Source organism: Phyllostomus discolor, chromosome 4 (assembly GCF_004126475.2).
Source record: "Phyllostomus discolor isolate MPI-MPIP mPhyDis1 chromosome 4, mPhyDis1.pri.v3, whole genome shotgun sequence".
NCBI lineage: Eukaryota > Metazoa > Chordata > Mammalia > Chiroptera > Phyllostomidae > Phyllostomus > Phyllostomus discolor.
The window spans coordinates 205,391,075-205,405,991 of record NC_040906.2 but is presented as its reverse complement, the minus strand read 5'-3'; the positions used below and the strand labels follow the sequence as shown (position 1 = coordinate 205,405,991).

Below are 14,917 nucleotides of genomic sequence, written 5' to 3'. Positions count from 1 at the left end.
CAGGAACAGACGCGGCCTGTTCAGGGACAATGTCAAGTCCACCGTGGAGGTCTCGGCAGCGGGGTTGCTCAGGGGGTCCAGGAACGGAGGCAAAGACTGCCCTGAGGAGGAAGCCGAGGTGGACCCGGGGCCAGGGACAAGATGGTGAATCTCGCCGGTGGCCCTTGCCCCTCCCCGCAACCGCCGCGGTCTGCAGGGAGAGGCGGGGCGACCCTCCTGCCAGGGGGACGAGTGGGTCCGGACTCCTGGCCGCACCTGCACGTGTGTGTGTGTGTCCTCCCGGCTGTCGCCCGGCCAGGCCCTGCTGCGTCACCCCAGCGTGGCCCCAGAATTGGGAGACGGGGAATGCACTATCCCTGGGCTAGGGACCCGCTCGTCTGGGGGCGGAGCTCCCGAACCACCGGCTGTTTACGTGAAACAGCTTCCTTGACGCCCCTTCGCTTCCACCCTGGACTCTGCGCGCGGCGGCATCCCGGACGTGCAGACCGACCGAGGACTGACGGACTGACAGCCCATCCGTGCAGGTGCGTCTCCGCCTGCCCTTCCACGGAGCGGGGCTGAGTGCGTGGCCAAGCCAAGGCCAGGCCTCTGCCGGGCCCCTCCAGGGCCCCGAGCCCCGGAAGCTGGCTCCGGGGGAGCAGGAGGGCGGGTCTGGCGTCCTCCCTCCTCTTCACCCAGTGACCCAGATCCCGGCAGCGTTTTCCTCGCCGGCCGCCAGGGGGCAGTGCGATCTACTGCTGCAAAGAAGGATCTTGGAGGGTGTGTGAAGCTCTGCGTGCGTTGTAAGTTCTGCAAAATGGTGAAGTGTTGGGGTTTGGCTGCTTTTTAAGGCTGAATGCCAAAACTGTCAGGCATTGCAGGCAGAGAAAGTGAAGGACAAGACTGAAAGGCAAGTGAAGGCATGTGTGCGCGAGCACGCACACACACACACACACACACACACTCAGTGCACCTGCAGGCAGACCCCCGCCCGCAGGCCCCGCCTCTGGCTCTCCCAGGGCCCTTCCCGACCCTCACTCAGGGCTGCGCCTGTCTTGCGGGGCCCTCACTCCCGAAAGAGCCAGCACCGAGCCCCCGCAGCGCCTCCCCAGGGCTCAGCCTCCTCCCCTCAGCGTCCCCCCAGCCCCGGAGCACACCTCAGCCTGGTGGCCTCACTGGGACCCAGTCAGCCAGGTCCCCTGGGCTCTCCTGCCTCCGCCCTGCTCCCAGCACCTCCCAGAGTCGGCCAGTGGCCCTCCCTACCCAGGACAGCCCCCCGACCGCACCCCTCCCAGGCTCCTGGGTCAGAGGGGTGGGAGGAGTCCTGGCCAGTGAGCTGGAAGAGGGCGAACTGTCCATTCCTCACCTGGACGTGCACGTCCGTGTCCTGTGTGCACAGCTCGGGGACAAGCCACCACATGGTGCGGTGCTGTGGGCAGTGTTTTACCAGGGACCGGTTATCACACCGCACCCACACCCCCCACACACACCACACACACACTGTACACACTGCACACACACACTGTATACACCGCGCACACACAATACACACACTGTATACTCTGCACACACACACACTGTACACACTGTATACTCTGCACACACACACACTGTACACACTGTATACACTGCACACACACACACCACACACACACAGTGTATACACTGCACACGCACACACCACATACACACTGTATACACTGCACACACACACTGTATACACTGTACACGCACACACCACACACACACTGTATACACTGCACACACCACACACACAGTGTATACACTGCACACACCACACACACTATACACGGCACACACACCACACGCACCCCCGAGGCTGTCTCTCTGCATCAGCCAGTGCTCTGCATTTCCTCTCCAGCGGCCGAGGGGAATCAGCTGCTGAGCACCTCTGCCCCACCAGATGGCGCTCCATCCTTACGAGAAATCCTATGTTTCGCAAGAAGTGGTGGCCAGAAGCGAAATGACCCGGGGCAAACAGGAGTGCTTGTCACTTCTGGAGGACAACACCACAACCCCGGGGCTGGGTCCCAGGGAGCAGCCTGTCTGAGCCACGCGGAGCTGGGACTCTTGTGAGTCACCGACTGAAACTGGGGCGGGAGGAGGGACACACGAGGTCCTCCGCCCAGGCTGTGGGCTGTCTGCGGGGACGGCTGGCCTGCTCCACCCAGCAGAGCAGTGGCCCAGCACCCCGTCCCTGTCCTTCTCCAGGTCACATCTCATTCCTCCGGCGGGAACACACAGCACTGTCTTCTCCACCCCGCCTCCTCCCGGGAGGGACCAGGGCAAGGCCGCATGGTTCGAAAGTCGGTCTGGAAAATGAGTTTGGCCATGGCTAGCTATGACAGTTACAGTTTGGTGTCAGCCTGGCTAGGCTGTGTTGCTCGGTTGTTCCGGCAAACACCAGTGCAGGCGTTGCTGTGAAGGGACTGTGAAGAGGCGGTCGACACCCCTAGGCAGCTGGCGTTGAGTAAAGGAGACCACTCAGATGTGGGTGGGCCTCGTCCAATCAGGTGAAGGCCTGAAGAGCGAAGACGGAGGTTTCCCAGACGAGAAGGAATTCTGCCTGGAGACCATCACTCAGAAACATGGCCTGGCTTCCCAGCCTGCTGCCCCTACCTTCCAGGGCCTGAACCGCCGGCTCCCCCAGCCCCACGAGCCGACTCCTCGTATAAACCCACGTGCGGTGCACACGTGTATCCCATCGGCTCCCTCTCTGGAGAACCCGGGCGGACCCACCGGCTGTGATAATCACTGAGGGGATTGCGTAGCCCCTCAACGCCGAGCCCGCCTCGCCCCCGATACGAGATGTGAAATGACGAAGACTTAATCCTTGCCCCGATACAAGATGTGAAACGACAAAGACCTCAGGAAGCAGCCCCGGCGTCGCTCCTTGCCCGGGGCCCGGCCTCCACAGCGCCTACGGGACAAGGTGGCGGGTTCCTTGTCTGTCCTCACTGCGACACGCGCACTCCCGCGGGCTGGCTGACGTCACGCTGGCGGCCAGACAGCCTGTGCTAGAACACACACACGTGCACATGCACACACACACACACACACACACACACGGTTCGTTCCACCTGTGCTGACAGGTGTGCCATGTACACAGGCGCTCGGCAGGCGGGGCTTCTCAGAAGGCCGCCCACGGACTGGCTGCATGAACATCACCTGGAAACGGGTTGACTCCCAGGTCCCTGGGCCCCACCCCAGACCTGCGGGTTCTGGGACTGGGCGGGGCCCGGGGGGGAGGGGTGTCTGCAGCCACTCGTGTTTGGGCGGGTCCTGCAGGGGCACCGACATGCACCGCAGCGTGCGGACCACCGTTCTGCCGCCACGCCAGCCCTCGACGCAGGTGCTTCCTGTCTGGTGTGTGTCTGTCCTCCTTTGTTCCCTGATGTCACCCTGGTACCCAGCGCAGCGCACCCGGCACACGTCGGCTGCATGAATGGAGCTCTGTGCCGGCTCCAGTGGGAACAGCAGCCGGCCTTGTGAAACTCACTTTGCACAAAGGATGCGCCTTGTGCTCCGCTCTGGTCTCCTCTCCACACGGGGGATGCTTCCAACTCACAGTCCCGTCCATGGCGAGAATCTTCACGCAGGCGTCCCGGGGTCCAGGGCCTACCGCGCGTCCTTGGCTCCGTGCAGCCGGTCTCGAGCGGGTCTAGAGTTCCAGGTGAAAGAGTTCGTTAGTGGAGCAGTGAGACAGAGGGGGGTCCGCTCCACAGGCAGAGTGGGGGGCTCTCCCCGCAAGACGAGAGCAACCCCAGACTTCTTGGGAGGCCGAGCCCATGCATCTCCCTGCCTGTGGTTTCTGAGCAGCATGACTGGTCTGGAGAAAGAAAGGGTGGAGAAAACGCTGGGGTTGACTTTAACCTCCACAAGGTGTATTTTGGGCCTGTTTTCCGGTTACCATACGGGAAAGCGACAGGTATGGGTGAGGCTCAGCTCTTCGCCCATGGGGCAAAATTCCTTTGCAGGAATTTTCCTCATCCGGAGGCTCCTTGTGTCCTGCTCACGTCACCGGGCTCGGCCCGCCACAGGCCCCCCACCGCAGGCCCCCTCCACCTTGCTCTGTTGACTGAAGTTCCTTCCCATGGTTCTCGTGCCCCCCTCCCGTGTGAATTTATATATATATAGTGACCTGAGCCAGCCACGAACCAGAGACCCCTGCTACCAGAATACCAGTTAGCTGACCTTCCTTCCTCGCCCAAGGACAAATCTTCCTGCTCACCAGCTCGTGAGAACAGCTGACCATGGAGCACTTTAAAGCTCCCAGTGAGTGGCATCTAGTAATGATCTTCCTGATATATATATATATGTGGGGCCGTGCCGCCCTCAACCTCCAAAGAGGCAACTGGCCGTCATTTCCTGCCCCTGCCCCTCCGCGGAGCAGTCAGCAAGACCCAACCGAGCAGCGGGAGTCGGGGTGCCTCGCACCGACGCCCACAGAAACCCCCACTGCTGCGGTCCTCAAAATATTCCCCCAGGTTACCCGCAGGGGGACGGCCCGGGGAAGTTTAGAACTTGGTGGACGGAATGCAGCCCAGCGGCCCACCCAGCCCTCGGCAAGATGCTCCATAACACCCTCGCACTAGGAGGATTTTTCTCTCTCTCTCTAGACAGTCATCGTTTTGGGAGTGCGAGAACAGCAAGGCAAGTTCTGTGGACGTCTCTGTGCCCAAAGGGTGATGCAGTGCCCCGGCTCGCCAGCAGGGGGCGGGCCGCTCGCAGGCAGTGTGGCCTGGGACTAGAACAGCCCTTTGACGCTGTCGGATCTGGGGAGGTCTGGAGGGCTCCCCTGCAGAGGCGGGGTTCTCGGTGACTGGGGGCACGCGGCAGGGACAGGACAGGCGGCACCTCGCAGCCGGGTCCACCTGGAGACCGTCGCACCTGAACCGAGCCGTCCGTGTTGGCAGGGATCGCTGGCAGTCTGACTTTCGGAAAACGGGTTCACACCGACTTTTAGCGTGAGGCGGCGCTTGCTCAGTCGTCGGCTGGAAGATGTCACAGCAACGCTCCCCTAGCAGGAAAGGTGACGTGTGTGTGCACGGTCTCTCCAGTCGTTCTCACCTACGTGTGCGCCAACGACACCCTGGGCACCAACGTAAAGCCCCCTGGGGGCACTTAGGTGCACCTGTGGGTTTCAAAGGGGACTCGAGGCCAGTGCAGGCCTCCGGCAGTCTCCGGGGTCCGCACGACCTCCCGCGGTCCGTCACAGCAGGGATGGCGGTGACGACGACGATGATGACCACAGAAAGCACAGTTGGGCTTCAGGTGCCCCGGGCCCCGCGCCGAGCTCTTCGCCGGCCCCTCTCGCTGACTTAGCGCTCCCAGCACTTACCTGGTGCGGGAGGTGCCGCTCACCTGCGGGTACACAGAGACCGAGCTTGTGCGGGCGGCCACGCATTAGGCGAGAGGTGACTGGGGCTCAGGCCCAGGCAGGACGGCTCCCGGTCCTGCCCTGCCCCTCCTCGTGCTCCAGGCGCCTCCACTCGTCACGGAGCAGCGGCCACCGGGAGAGCCAAGTCCTTCCCGGAGCCACCGTGCAGATGCTCGGCCTCGCTGAGGCCCCCTGGCGGGCGCACAGGGAATCACAGAGATCGCTGCCTTCCGCCGTCTGGCACTGGAGGAGGGAGGCCTGCCCTGCCCCCACACCGCACCCGCCCACCGTCCTGCCCAGGAGGGTGGACGGCGAGCGGGCTCGGGGCCTGTCTACACGGCTGACCTGAGCATGATGTCACGCAAGGCTCTGCGTGCGCCAGTCGCGTGCAGGGCGAGGAGGCCGAGTCGCACCAACCCTTCCCCTCCCGGAGGCACCAGAACAAGTCACCGTGTTATACAGGTGGACGACTCACCCCAGCGCGGAGGTTTGCCCAACTGAACTCGTTCTTCCTCCGCCCCAAGCCGGAGGGCTCCCGGCCCTCCGGTCCTCACCGTCCCCCGGGGCGCCTGAAGGCTACGGGCTGCTGGACCCGCCCCAGCGTCACTGGACGCAGGTCCGCAGGGGGTGGGCACGAGAATCCGTTGGGCTGTGTTTTAATCCCTGGGTGACCTTGGAGCAGCGGGCACCCGCCCAGGGCTCGGGATTATTCAGGAAAGGTTTGCACATCAGCTCCGAGGATGCTCGTAATGGGTGCTGGGCACAGGTCTCCGTAAAATTGGCATTGACGGCGACAGCCAAAGTCTGACACCAAGTCGCCTGGGCACGGAAGCCCACAGGCAGGGTGTCCCCGGCTGCCTTCCGTGGCCCCCCAGTGTCGCTCAGGCCAGCAGCAGTGATGGGGGTCCCCGGCTTTCTCTTCCACGTGGATCCCACCTGGCAAAGCCAGGAACTAGCACAAATAATGTGATGTGGGGGTGGGGGCCCCTGGGTCCCCCCTTGGTGCTCGAGGTGGCTGCGTTCTGCCAAGGAGGAAGGAAGCCACCGGTGGTGGCCAGTGGGCACGCAGGCGAGCAGCGCTGGAGCGAAGCCCCCGGCTGGCGTCAGGGAGGCTGAGAGCAAGGGCTCAGTGCAACAGGGGGGAGGAGCGGGGGTTTCCTCCCCCAGCCCTCGGCTGCCAGGACCGCTCCACAACATCACTGTGGCCTTCACCCCTTGTCCCGTGTGCCGTGTGTCACTGCGGGGAGGGACACATAAACTGTAGTAGCAAGAGCAGGGGCCTGAAATGGGAGCCCTCAGTGCAGGAATTCTCCATGTGCCGCCCTCAGGCCCGGGTGACCTTGGCCAGTCCCGGAGGCTCTCAGGGCTGTGGTTTCTCCTGCCAGAGTCAACAACGATGAGGCCTGCCTTCCAGGGCGGCCGCGGTTGCCGGGAGAACTCATCTGCGTCCCTGACACGGGTGGGGCCCTCCTGACACGGCAGAAACGCTGCTGCTGTCTCTCCCTCCGGCCTCCGCCCGCCACTGCCCTGCTCCCCACAAAGTGCCAGCTCGAAACATGGCAGGCGTCATAGTGCAGTCTGGAGACACGGTTCCGTGTTAGGCCACACCAAAGCCTCAGTCACCGGATCAACGGGGACACCGGCCACAGGCCAGAAGCTGGGCCCGAGAGCGTCTGAGAGACAGACCGCCCTGCCGATCCCTGGGAAGGCGCGAGGACGCTCGGTTTCTAAGGCCTGCGCAGAACTGCCCCATGTTCTGTGGGGCACCAAAACCATAACCTTTCGGCATATCGTGTCTGCCACACACACACACACAAAATGCCTTGTCACTTCTCTGCAGGTTGACCTCTGACTTGTCAAGGCTGTGCAAGGCTGGGCCCTCATGGGCTGTAGGTGGCAGTCGGCTGCCTCCCCCGGGGGTTGTGGGGTGGATGCGGGTCAGGCAGGCCGATGGGGAGCCCTCTAACATTCCCCAGGGCCACCGTTTGCCTGTTGCTTAGGTCCCTGCCCCGTGCTCTCCCCTCTCGTCTCTGCTGTGCAAAGGCGGGCGTCTCCACGGGGTCGGTCCTCAGCGTCCCGGTCCCACGAGTGCTCCAGCAGGGACCCCGCAGCCCCACCAAGCCCACCCCCGCCCCAGGGCTTATTCCCACGAAGGACGCACCGCCGGGGTCTCTTCCGCCAGAACAGTTGACAATGGGGCCCGCCTCCTCCTCGCTTAGCGCGGAGTGCGCTCTGGGGCTGAGAGGCAGCGTTTTGAAATCGGGTTCTAGTAAGGAAAAGGGTCTGTCCCTCTGACCTGCGTGCCCCGCCGCGCAATGTGGACCCTTGCTGCAGGGTCACGAGCTCTTGGGCCTTAGACAGAAGAGCTGGAACCCGCGGCCGGTGAGAGGAAGTTGTGTGTCCTCCAGGGTTAGTGCCACCGTGGCCCGAGCAGGTTGGAAGATGCGCATGGTGGTGGCTCTCCTCCTCGAAACAGCGTCCTGGGGCTCATGGCCACAGTGGCTCTCACCTTGTCCCACGTGACAGGGAGTTCTGGGGCACCTGCGGGTGCCTCTCAGCTGTCACACTTGCCGCTTTGTTCGAACGGAGCAACCACCGGTCCCGTGAGACCCTGCCCCATAAGCGACATCTCCTCTGTGAATGGGGCAGCTACTCAGTGGAAAGGAACTGGGTTCAGCCCCTCGCCGGCCCCTGCTGGGTGGTCCTCCTATTCCAGATGAGGTCAGATTAGTGCCTTCATGGGCGTCGTTCCTCCCTTCCCTCCGCTGACACGCGCGGGGTGCCCTCCAGGTGCCGGACACCGTGCCAGATGCCGAGGACACGAGGGGCACCGACCGGCTCTTGGCCCTGCGTGACTTCACTTTCCACCGGACACGACAAAAACAGAAGTCCTGATGGCTATGCAGCCACTGAATGCTGCAGCCTAGGTGATAAGCAGTCACTCGCCTCGTCACACGTCTTTCTTCAAAGCCCGAACGACGCGGGCATTTCATAAGTACTCACTTAGCACGTGGGGAGGAAGCGGTAAAAGCTGGGTTCCACGTGGAGGGGAAGGACCGAGCTCACCGGATCCCACCCCCTACCCAGGTACCGCCCTGCTCTGGGTCCCCGCTGGGTGGCCGAGGTCACGGTTGCTAAGTTCACCCCTCTAGTCCCTTAGCTGCCGCTCCCACCACCTGGAGCACCTGCTGGGAGGTGATGGGCGGGCAGAGTCCGGGTCTCAAAGCACAATGCCAGGATGCTGCGGGCCAGAACCCACAGGGGAGCACCCCTGGGTGGGGCTCCAGGCTCCGCCTGCCCGGATGGGTACATCTGATTGGCCCTGAGGCGGCTGGGTACCAAGTGAGCATCCTTGAACCTGGCACTTGACCTTCGTACCACTCGGGCCTCATTTGCAAAACAAGTTTGCCGTTTGCCCAGCTGATTTCTCGGGGTCCTTGCGAGGAGCAGCTGAAGTCACGGAAACCAAAGCATAAGGAAGAAGGTGCCGTGAACTTGGAAAGGATGACGGGTATTGCTGGGGATTTCATGTTCTTTGATTTCTTTCACTAATTTATACTTTAAGTCATTTTCAGTAATTTCTTAACTTAAAAATAGCTCTGGGGATGTTTTAAAAGGGCCATTACAAGTTAATAAAATGACTCGCACGTTTGCATTAATATTAAAGCGTAGAAGAAAATTTTTAAATACAATAGGGGCCGAGATAGAGGGTTCCTGCTTGGGTTGACATCCCAAATATGTCTCTAGACCGCGGGGCGTTTGTACGGGACCCAAACACATGCACCATTCCCTCTCCGCACGTCACTCGGTGTGACGTCAGGGGAAGGGAGCGCGCGTCTGAGCGGGCGGCCGGGGGCGCGGCGCTGCCCTGGGCGGCCCCCTGGAAACCCCTCCTCCTCCCCGCGGGAAGGGTCGGGGAGGCCGGAGTCCCCCCGCGGAGCGATATCGGCAAATGTTTCTGAGAGCTTCCCGCGCTGCAGGTCCCGACGTATCCGTGTTGTCACTCAACCCTGTGTCAGACGCTCATTCCGAGTCTTTAAAAAAAAACCAGCGCGCCTCCTCCCCCACACCCTCCGTGCACCCGGCGGTTTCCCTCCCTCCTGGGGAGAAGGCCTTCCAGAGAGGCTCCGTGGTGTTTCCGAAGCACCCGCGTGGGTGGGTGGGGCTGGGATTTGAACCCAGGCAACCGGCTCCAGAGCCCACGGTCACCACCTCTGGCTGTGTTCGCAGCACCCGCCGCCCCCTCCCTGTCCCACCCGCTCCCTGTCCTGTCCCTGCCCCTGTCACCTCTGTGACAGCAGGTGGAGTTTCCCATTTCCCAGGGGTGAGAACAAAGGATGACCAGGTGTAGAGCAGGGGCGTCACCCTCATTGTCACCGGGGGCCACGTCAGCCTCGCGGTGGCCCTCAAAGGGCCGAGTGTAACTTCAGGACCGTGTGCATGTAACTGCTCCTTCACTGTTGAGCGAGAGCTCGGGGCTGCCGCCGGGTAGACACAAGGCGCGGGGTCAGACAGAACAGGGTGGAGGGCCGGACTCGGCCCGCGGGCCCCGTGTTGGCCCCCTGTGGTGTAGAGAGAAGGAAGTTGAAAAGCAAAGACTTCGGAGTCTCGTGGACTGTCCTACCTACCTACCAGCTTTGAAAATTGTTTGACACTTGGAATCCTCGATGTAAAATAAAACCGAGTGCCGTCCCCTGCCGAAGCCTCTCTCTGCTCTAAGTGTCTAAGCACATTTATCACCTGGCCCGCACTCCGGGCACCTGACAGGTATTACAGTTATCCGAAACAGCCAAAGAGGCGACCTCACCCTGCAAACCTGAGCAAGCTTCCCGAGGCCTGCGAGCGCGGGCCTCCCCCCAGAGCCCGGGTTCCGGGCACGCGCAGCCCCGCCCCGCCCACCACCGTGGAGGGAATCTGCCGTGGAGCTTCTTTCTGGCCTGAGGGCCCTCCCTCCCCGGGAGTCTCCCGAGCCCACCACACAAAGAACCCGCCCTTGGCCGCCCGCCCCCCGCGTGCAGAAGCGGATTTCAGCCCCTGTGCCCTTTCGCCCCCAGGTCTACAGGGTGGACGAGAAGGCGGCGGAGCAAGCGCGGTGGGAGGAGTCCTCCAAAGAGACCATCAAGCAAACCACCAAGCCCTGCCCGCGCTGCCGGGTGCCCGTGGAGAAAAACGGTGAGTCGGGGCCGCGCGCGGCGAGGCTCTGCGGAGCTCTTGTCCGAGGGCGTCGGCCGTGTGTGGCCTTGGCGGCCGGGTGTGCTAGGAGGGTCTCGTGGCCGGGGGGGGGGGTCCTCGCCCAGGGACTTTGGCGGCATCTGCTCAGCGTGCGTCTCAGCGCTCCCCACCCCCTCCCCGCCGCCGGTCAGGATCCTTGTCCTCCTGAGCCGCAACTCCTCACGTGTCTAACTGCCCCCATTATTACTTATTATTAATAGTGTTAGACAAGTTGCGTCTGATAAGCTGTCCACTGCTCTAACCAAACCAAAACCCAGCCAACAGAAAGGACACTAAGGGCACTGCCCAGCCCCCCATTTCCCAAACTGCGCCCCCTCCCCCACCGCCCCAGCATCCTGGCGTCTGGAGACGCGCAGGGGTGGGTGAGGGGCGTCACCAGGTTGAGTAAACGTGGCGGTCGGCTTCTGCCGCGTCTCCCTGCTGGGCAGCAGCGACAGAGACAGCTAACGTGCGTGGAGCACTCGCGTGTGCGTGCGCCCAGTTCTTCCGAGCTGTGTGTCTGTCGGCCGTGTGACCCGGGATCACTCCAGGAAGCGACCCCCCACCCCCACCCCAGTGCGCTCGAGCAGACGGGAGATTTCAGGGTTCCTGTTGTAAGGAAGTCTGTGTAGTCTTGTTAACCAGTTAGTTTCCTTTTTTTCTTTCACCGGTGACAGTGCCTCACACCCCTCTGAGCCCTGGAGCACCCTCGGGGCCGCAGTCTCTCCTTCCCGGCCGTTGGCGCCCGGCAGCACCCCGCCCCTCGGCTCCTTCTCGAGGAGGCCCTTTACGCCCGTGTGTTTCTGAACAGGGCCTTAGCTTTTGCCTTCCACCCACCGTCTCAGCTGTCAGAATGCGGGTGGCAGGCGCAGGCACTGCTGGGTGCAGTGGCCCTGACGGTAGTCAGAATCACCCAGGAGCAGGTTCCCGGGTTCGGACACCGTGTCCACCTGCCTGCCTGGTTCTCCCCAGCGGTGCTCTGACTGGGGGGGGGGGGGGGGGGGGGGGGGTGTCTCATATGACAGCCGGGTCCCCTCCCATTCACATGCAATCACATCCCCCCCTTCCCAATTCTTGGAGGAGGCCACCGTGGCTGTGGGAGACTCGGAAGAGCCCTCAGAGGGGAGGATGCCCCTGCCCAGCCCCAACAGGCACGTGACCCTGTCCTAGGCGGAAGGTCGTGTCGAGAGAGTGACTCAGCCCCATAGTGGTGCATCCAGGCCTGTGCCTGTGGGACTTTGCTCTGTCCTGCACGCCCCCTGCCTGCTCTGGCGTCCACTGCTGTGTGGTCCTGCGGTCTGGTGGCCGGTGTGCGCGGCCCTCCCCTGCTCTGTGGTGTGACGTGAAGCCCAAGTCTAGCGGGCACTCAGCGCATCCTGTGGGCAGCCACCCTCTCAGAGGCCCTGTGCCTGGCAGGGCCTGGTGCCGCCCACCCCGGACTGACCATCAGGCCCAGAGCCGGCAGCCCGGCGTCCAAGGTCCCTTCTGGCATGAACCACGTTTTCCGGCGTGAGGCAGAGGCAGCAGCACTGTCACAATACTGGGTTGGCCCAAAAGTCCACTTAGTTTTTCTGTAAAATAGAAGATGCACGTTTTCATTCTCACCACTGGCTTTATTGGTTTGGGCGTTCTGAGTGTGTCGGCTGCCTCCCACTATTGGCTTCTTGTGGGGGGAGGCCGGGGTGCTGCTAAACATCTTCCGGTGCGTGAGACAGCCCCGCAGCAAAGGGTCATTTGGCCACAATGTCAACAGTGCCAAGGAACTTCGCAAACCACTTCTGACGTGTTCAATCAGTCACAGTGCCTTCTCCATACACGGCACAAATCTTTTTGTGCATTTCTGTTGCATTTTTACCTTTCATGAAATAATAAAGCATAATATGCTGAAATGTTGCATACTTTCTCCCATCTTCAATATTAAAATGGCTGCACAAAAATTCACCAACTTTGATACTTTTTTTAAAATATACGCTGACATGACAGCTGTCACAACACCATCTAACAAAATTATTTTGAACGAAGTGAAAGACAGCTCAGCGCCACCAGAACCATCCTACAGAAAAAAACGAACGACCTTTTTGGCCAACCCAGTGAAAGGAAGCGCCAGGTGCTGCCTGCCCCACATCCTCCATGGGCACGCACAGCCCCCCGCTTGGAGGCTGCCAGGAGCCGGCGGTGCCGGGTGAGGCCCGGCAGCCCTGTGAGGACCCCTCGGGGGCCCCTCGCTCAGCCGCATCCACAGACCATCGTCAGCAGCACAAACTCGGGAGTGTGGCTCGTCCCACAGCGGTAGGGACGGGCCGTCCCTCGCTCCGGGTCGACTGTCTCTGGAAAAAATAGCGATCCCCCTCGGGTCACCATTGTCCTTGGCGGGGAGGGCCGCTCCTGGAGTGCGGGGCGGCAGGCGCCTGTGGGAGGAGGGGTGGTGACGAGAGGGGGAGCTCCCCAGTGTCCCCGGCCCAGCGGTGTGGTATGGGCAGCAGGACCCGAGGGACACTGAGGCCCCTGGGTGTCCCCCGTCACAGGCGTTTGAAGAATGCAAACTAGGTACGGGGCGGGCAAAAGCGGGTTCACAGTTGTGAGTCCCGGAGCTGTTTACCCTTGTGTTATCGTTTATTGTGTCAATTATTGTATCGTTTCCCGTGCCAACAGCTGTGAACCTGCTCTTGCCCCGCCCTGCAGGGAGAGACCCTTTCGTTGGCCCCGAAGGTCAGGAACTTCGTCTGTGCCCTGGGCCCCGGGAGGGAGTGTCTGCTAGAGAACCGGGGGCTGGATGGAAAGGGGCCAGTGATGCAGGCAGACACACACACACACACACACACACACACACAGGCACTCTGGTCGCACACGGTGGGTGGAGTCCCGGGAGCTGGGGGTTGAGAGCCGGCTTCCTGCAAGAGCTGGGGGCCGCCGTGCGGGCGACAGCGTGGGCCAGGCGGGGGCTGCAGACGGACTCACAGGCGCAGGGCGCCCCTCGGGGTGGAGTTCCTGGGCCCGGCGCGGCGGGGGCCAGGGCTGAGGGGTGGGCAGGACAGAGGGCCCTGGCTCGGCTCCGAGTCGCAGGGAGCCATTGCAGGGACGACCCGTCCGCCTCCGCCCCAGACCGCGCCGGCAGCCCTGGGAGACGGGGGTGGGGGGCGGGGGGAGAAAATGTCCTCCTCCAGTTGTTTCTTTGAAATGTGTGATATGCTGTCGATTGAAAACCCTAGTTTTCCCCTAGAAATGTTTAACCTCTGAACTGGAAAGCTGGAACATTAAGCTTATTACCGATGCTCTAGACTGCTGGGAAGTGTCTCTCCGATCGAACAAAGGCAGGCTCGGCCCTCCGAGCCAGCGCAGGGAGTGTCACCATCTGGGTCCCAGCCCTGTTGCGTGGTCAGCCAGCCCCAGGAAGCAGTGCCTCCTTCAGCAAAGCCGCAGTGACGGTGAACTTCAGTTGTCTCTTCAGCCAGGCTGGCCCTCCGCACTTGCTCCCGTAATCCCCTACACTTTCTGGAAGTTTCTTCCTTCTCTTGGGAAAAGAGAGCGTTCACTTTCTCTGCTCCCCTTTCCTTGTTACGGCTGGACTCATAGTAAAATAATAACACTGAGCCAAGCCCGGAGTAACAGGAGGAAAGCCAGTCCACCCCACACACACAGGAAATTCACGGGACGGTGCTGGGGCCACCGCACGAGGCTCAGAGAAACGACCCAGCCCCTTACACGTTTCATACTGTTAGATGCTTTCCGCTCAGGCGCTCTCGACACGTTTCAGACACAGAAGCGGCCCCCTGGGGGACATGGGCGGGACAGAGAAAGTCACCGGGCTCCTTCAGCAGCTGCGTGAGCAGGTCTGGGCTCCGGCAGCACATCTGGGAAGGCGGCAGCAAGCTTTGTGGAGTCTCGGGGTCCTCTCGCTCTAGTAGAGAGACTGTCTCTCAGCCGTGGGGCGCAGGGAGGGCACCTGCCACGGAGATTCACCCCCTGCATCTCCGGGGACAGAGGGAGCCCCGGAGCTCCCACTGCTTCTCACGTGTTTGTAGTTGGGGATGATCACCACGCCCCGGTGGGACGCCGTGGGGCAGCCTGGCCTGGGCCCAACACGCCCAGGGGAGGCTCCGGGGATCCCATTCTCCGGTTGGCATGGGTTCGCGGTGGGTGGAGGGGGACTTCAGGAGGTTGGAGAGCTTCTCCTCTCATCCCGTCTCACGGAGGGTGCGGGCCGGGCCGCGGTGCTGGCCCGGCTGCTCGTGGTTGAGGGCGGGTCAGCAGGCAGAACTCTCTAGAGGGAAGCCGTGTCTTTTTCACTTAAATACCCACAAATGCAGCGAAGTCGTCACAGCTTCT

General features: G+C 62.2%; 1 protein-coding gene across 1 annotated transcript in view; it reads left to right on the top strand.

The window, feature by feature from the left end:
• PRKN (parkin RBR E3 ubiquitin protein ligase) overlaps window positions 1-14,917 on the top strand; it is a 976,089-nt gene that overhangs the window by 959,289 nt on the left and 1,883 nt on the right. The window contains exon 11 of the mRNA XM_036024958.1: window positions 10,435-10,552. Coding sequence (XP_035880851.1) covers window positions 10,435-10,552 — 118 coding nt within the window. The remainder of the gene's footprint in view (window positions 1-10,434; window positions 10,553-14,917) is intronic.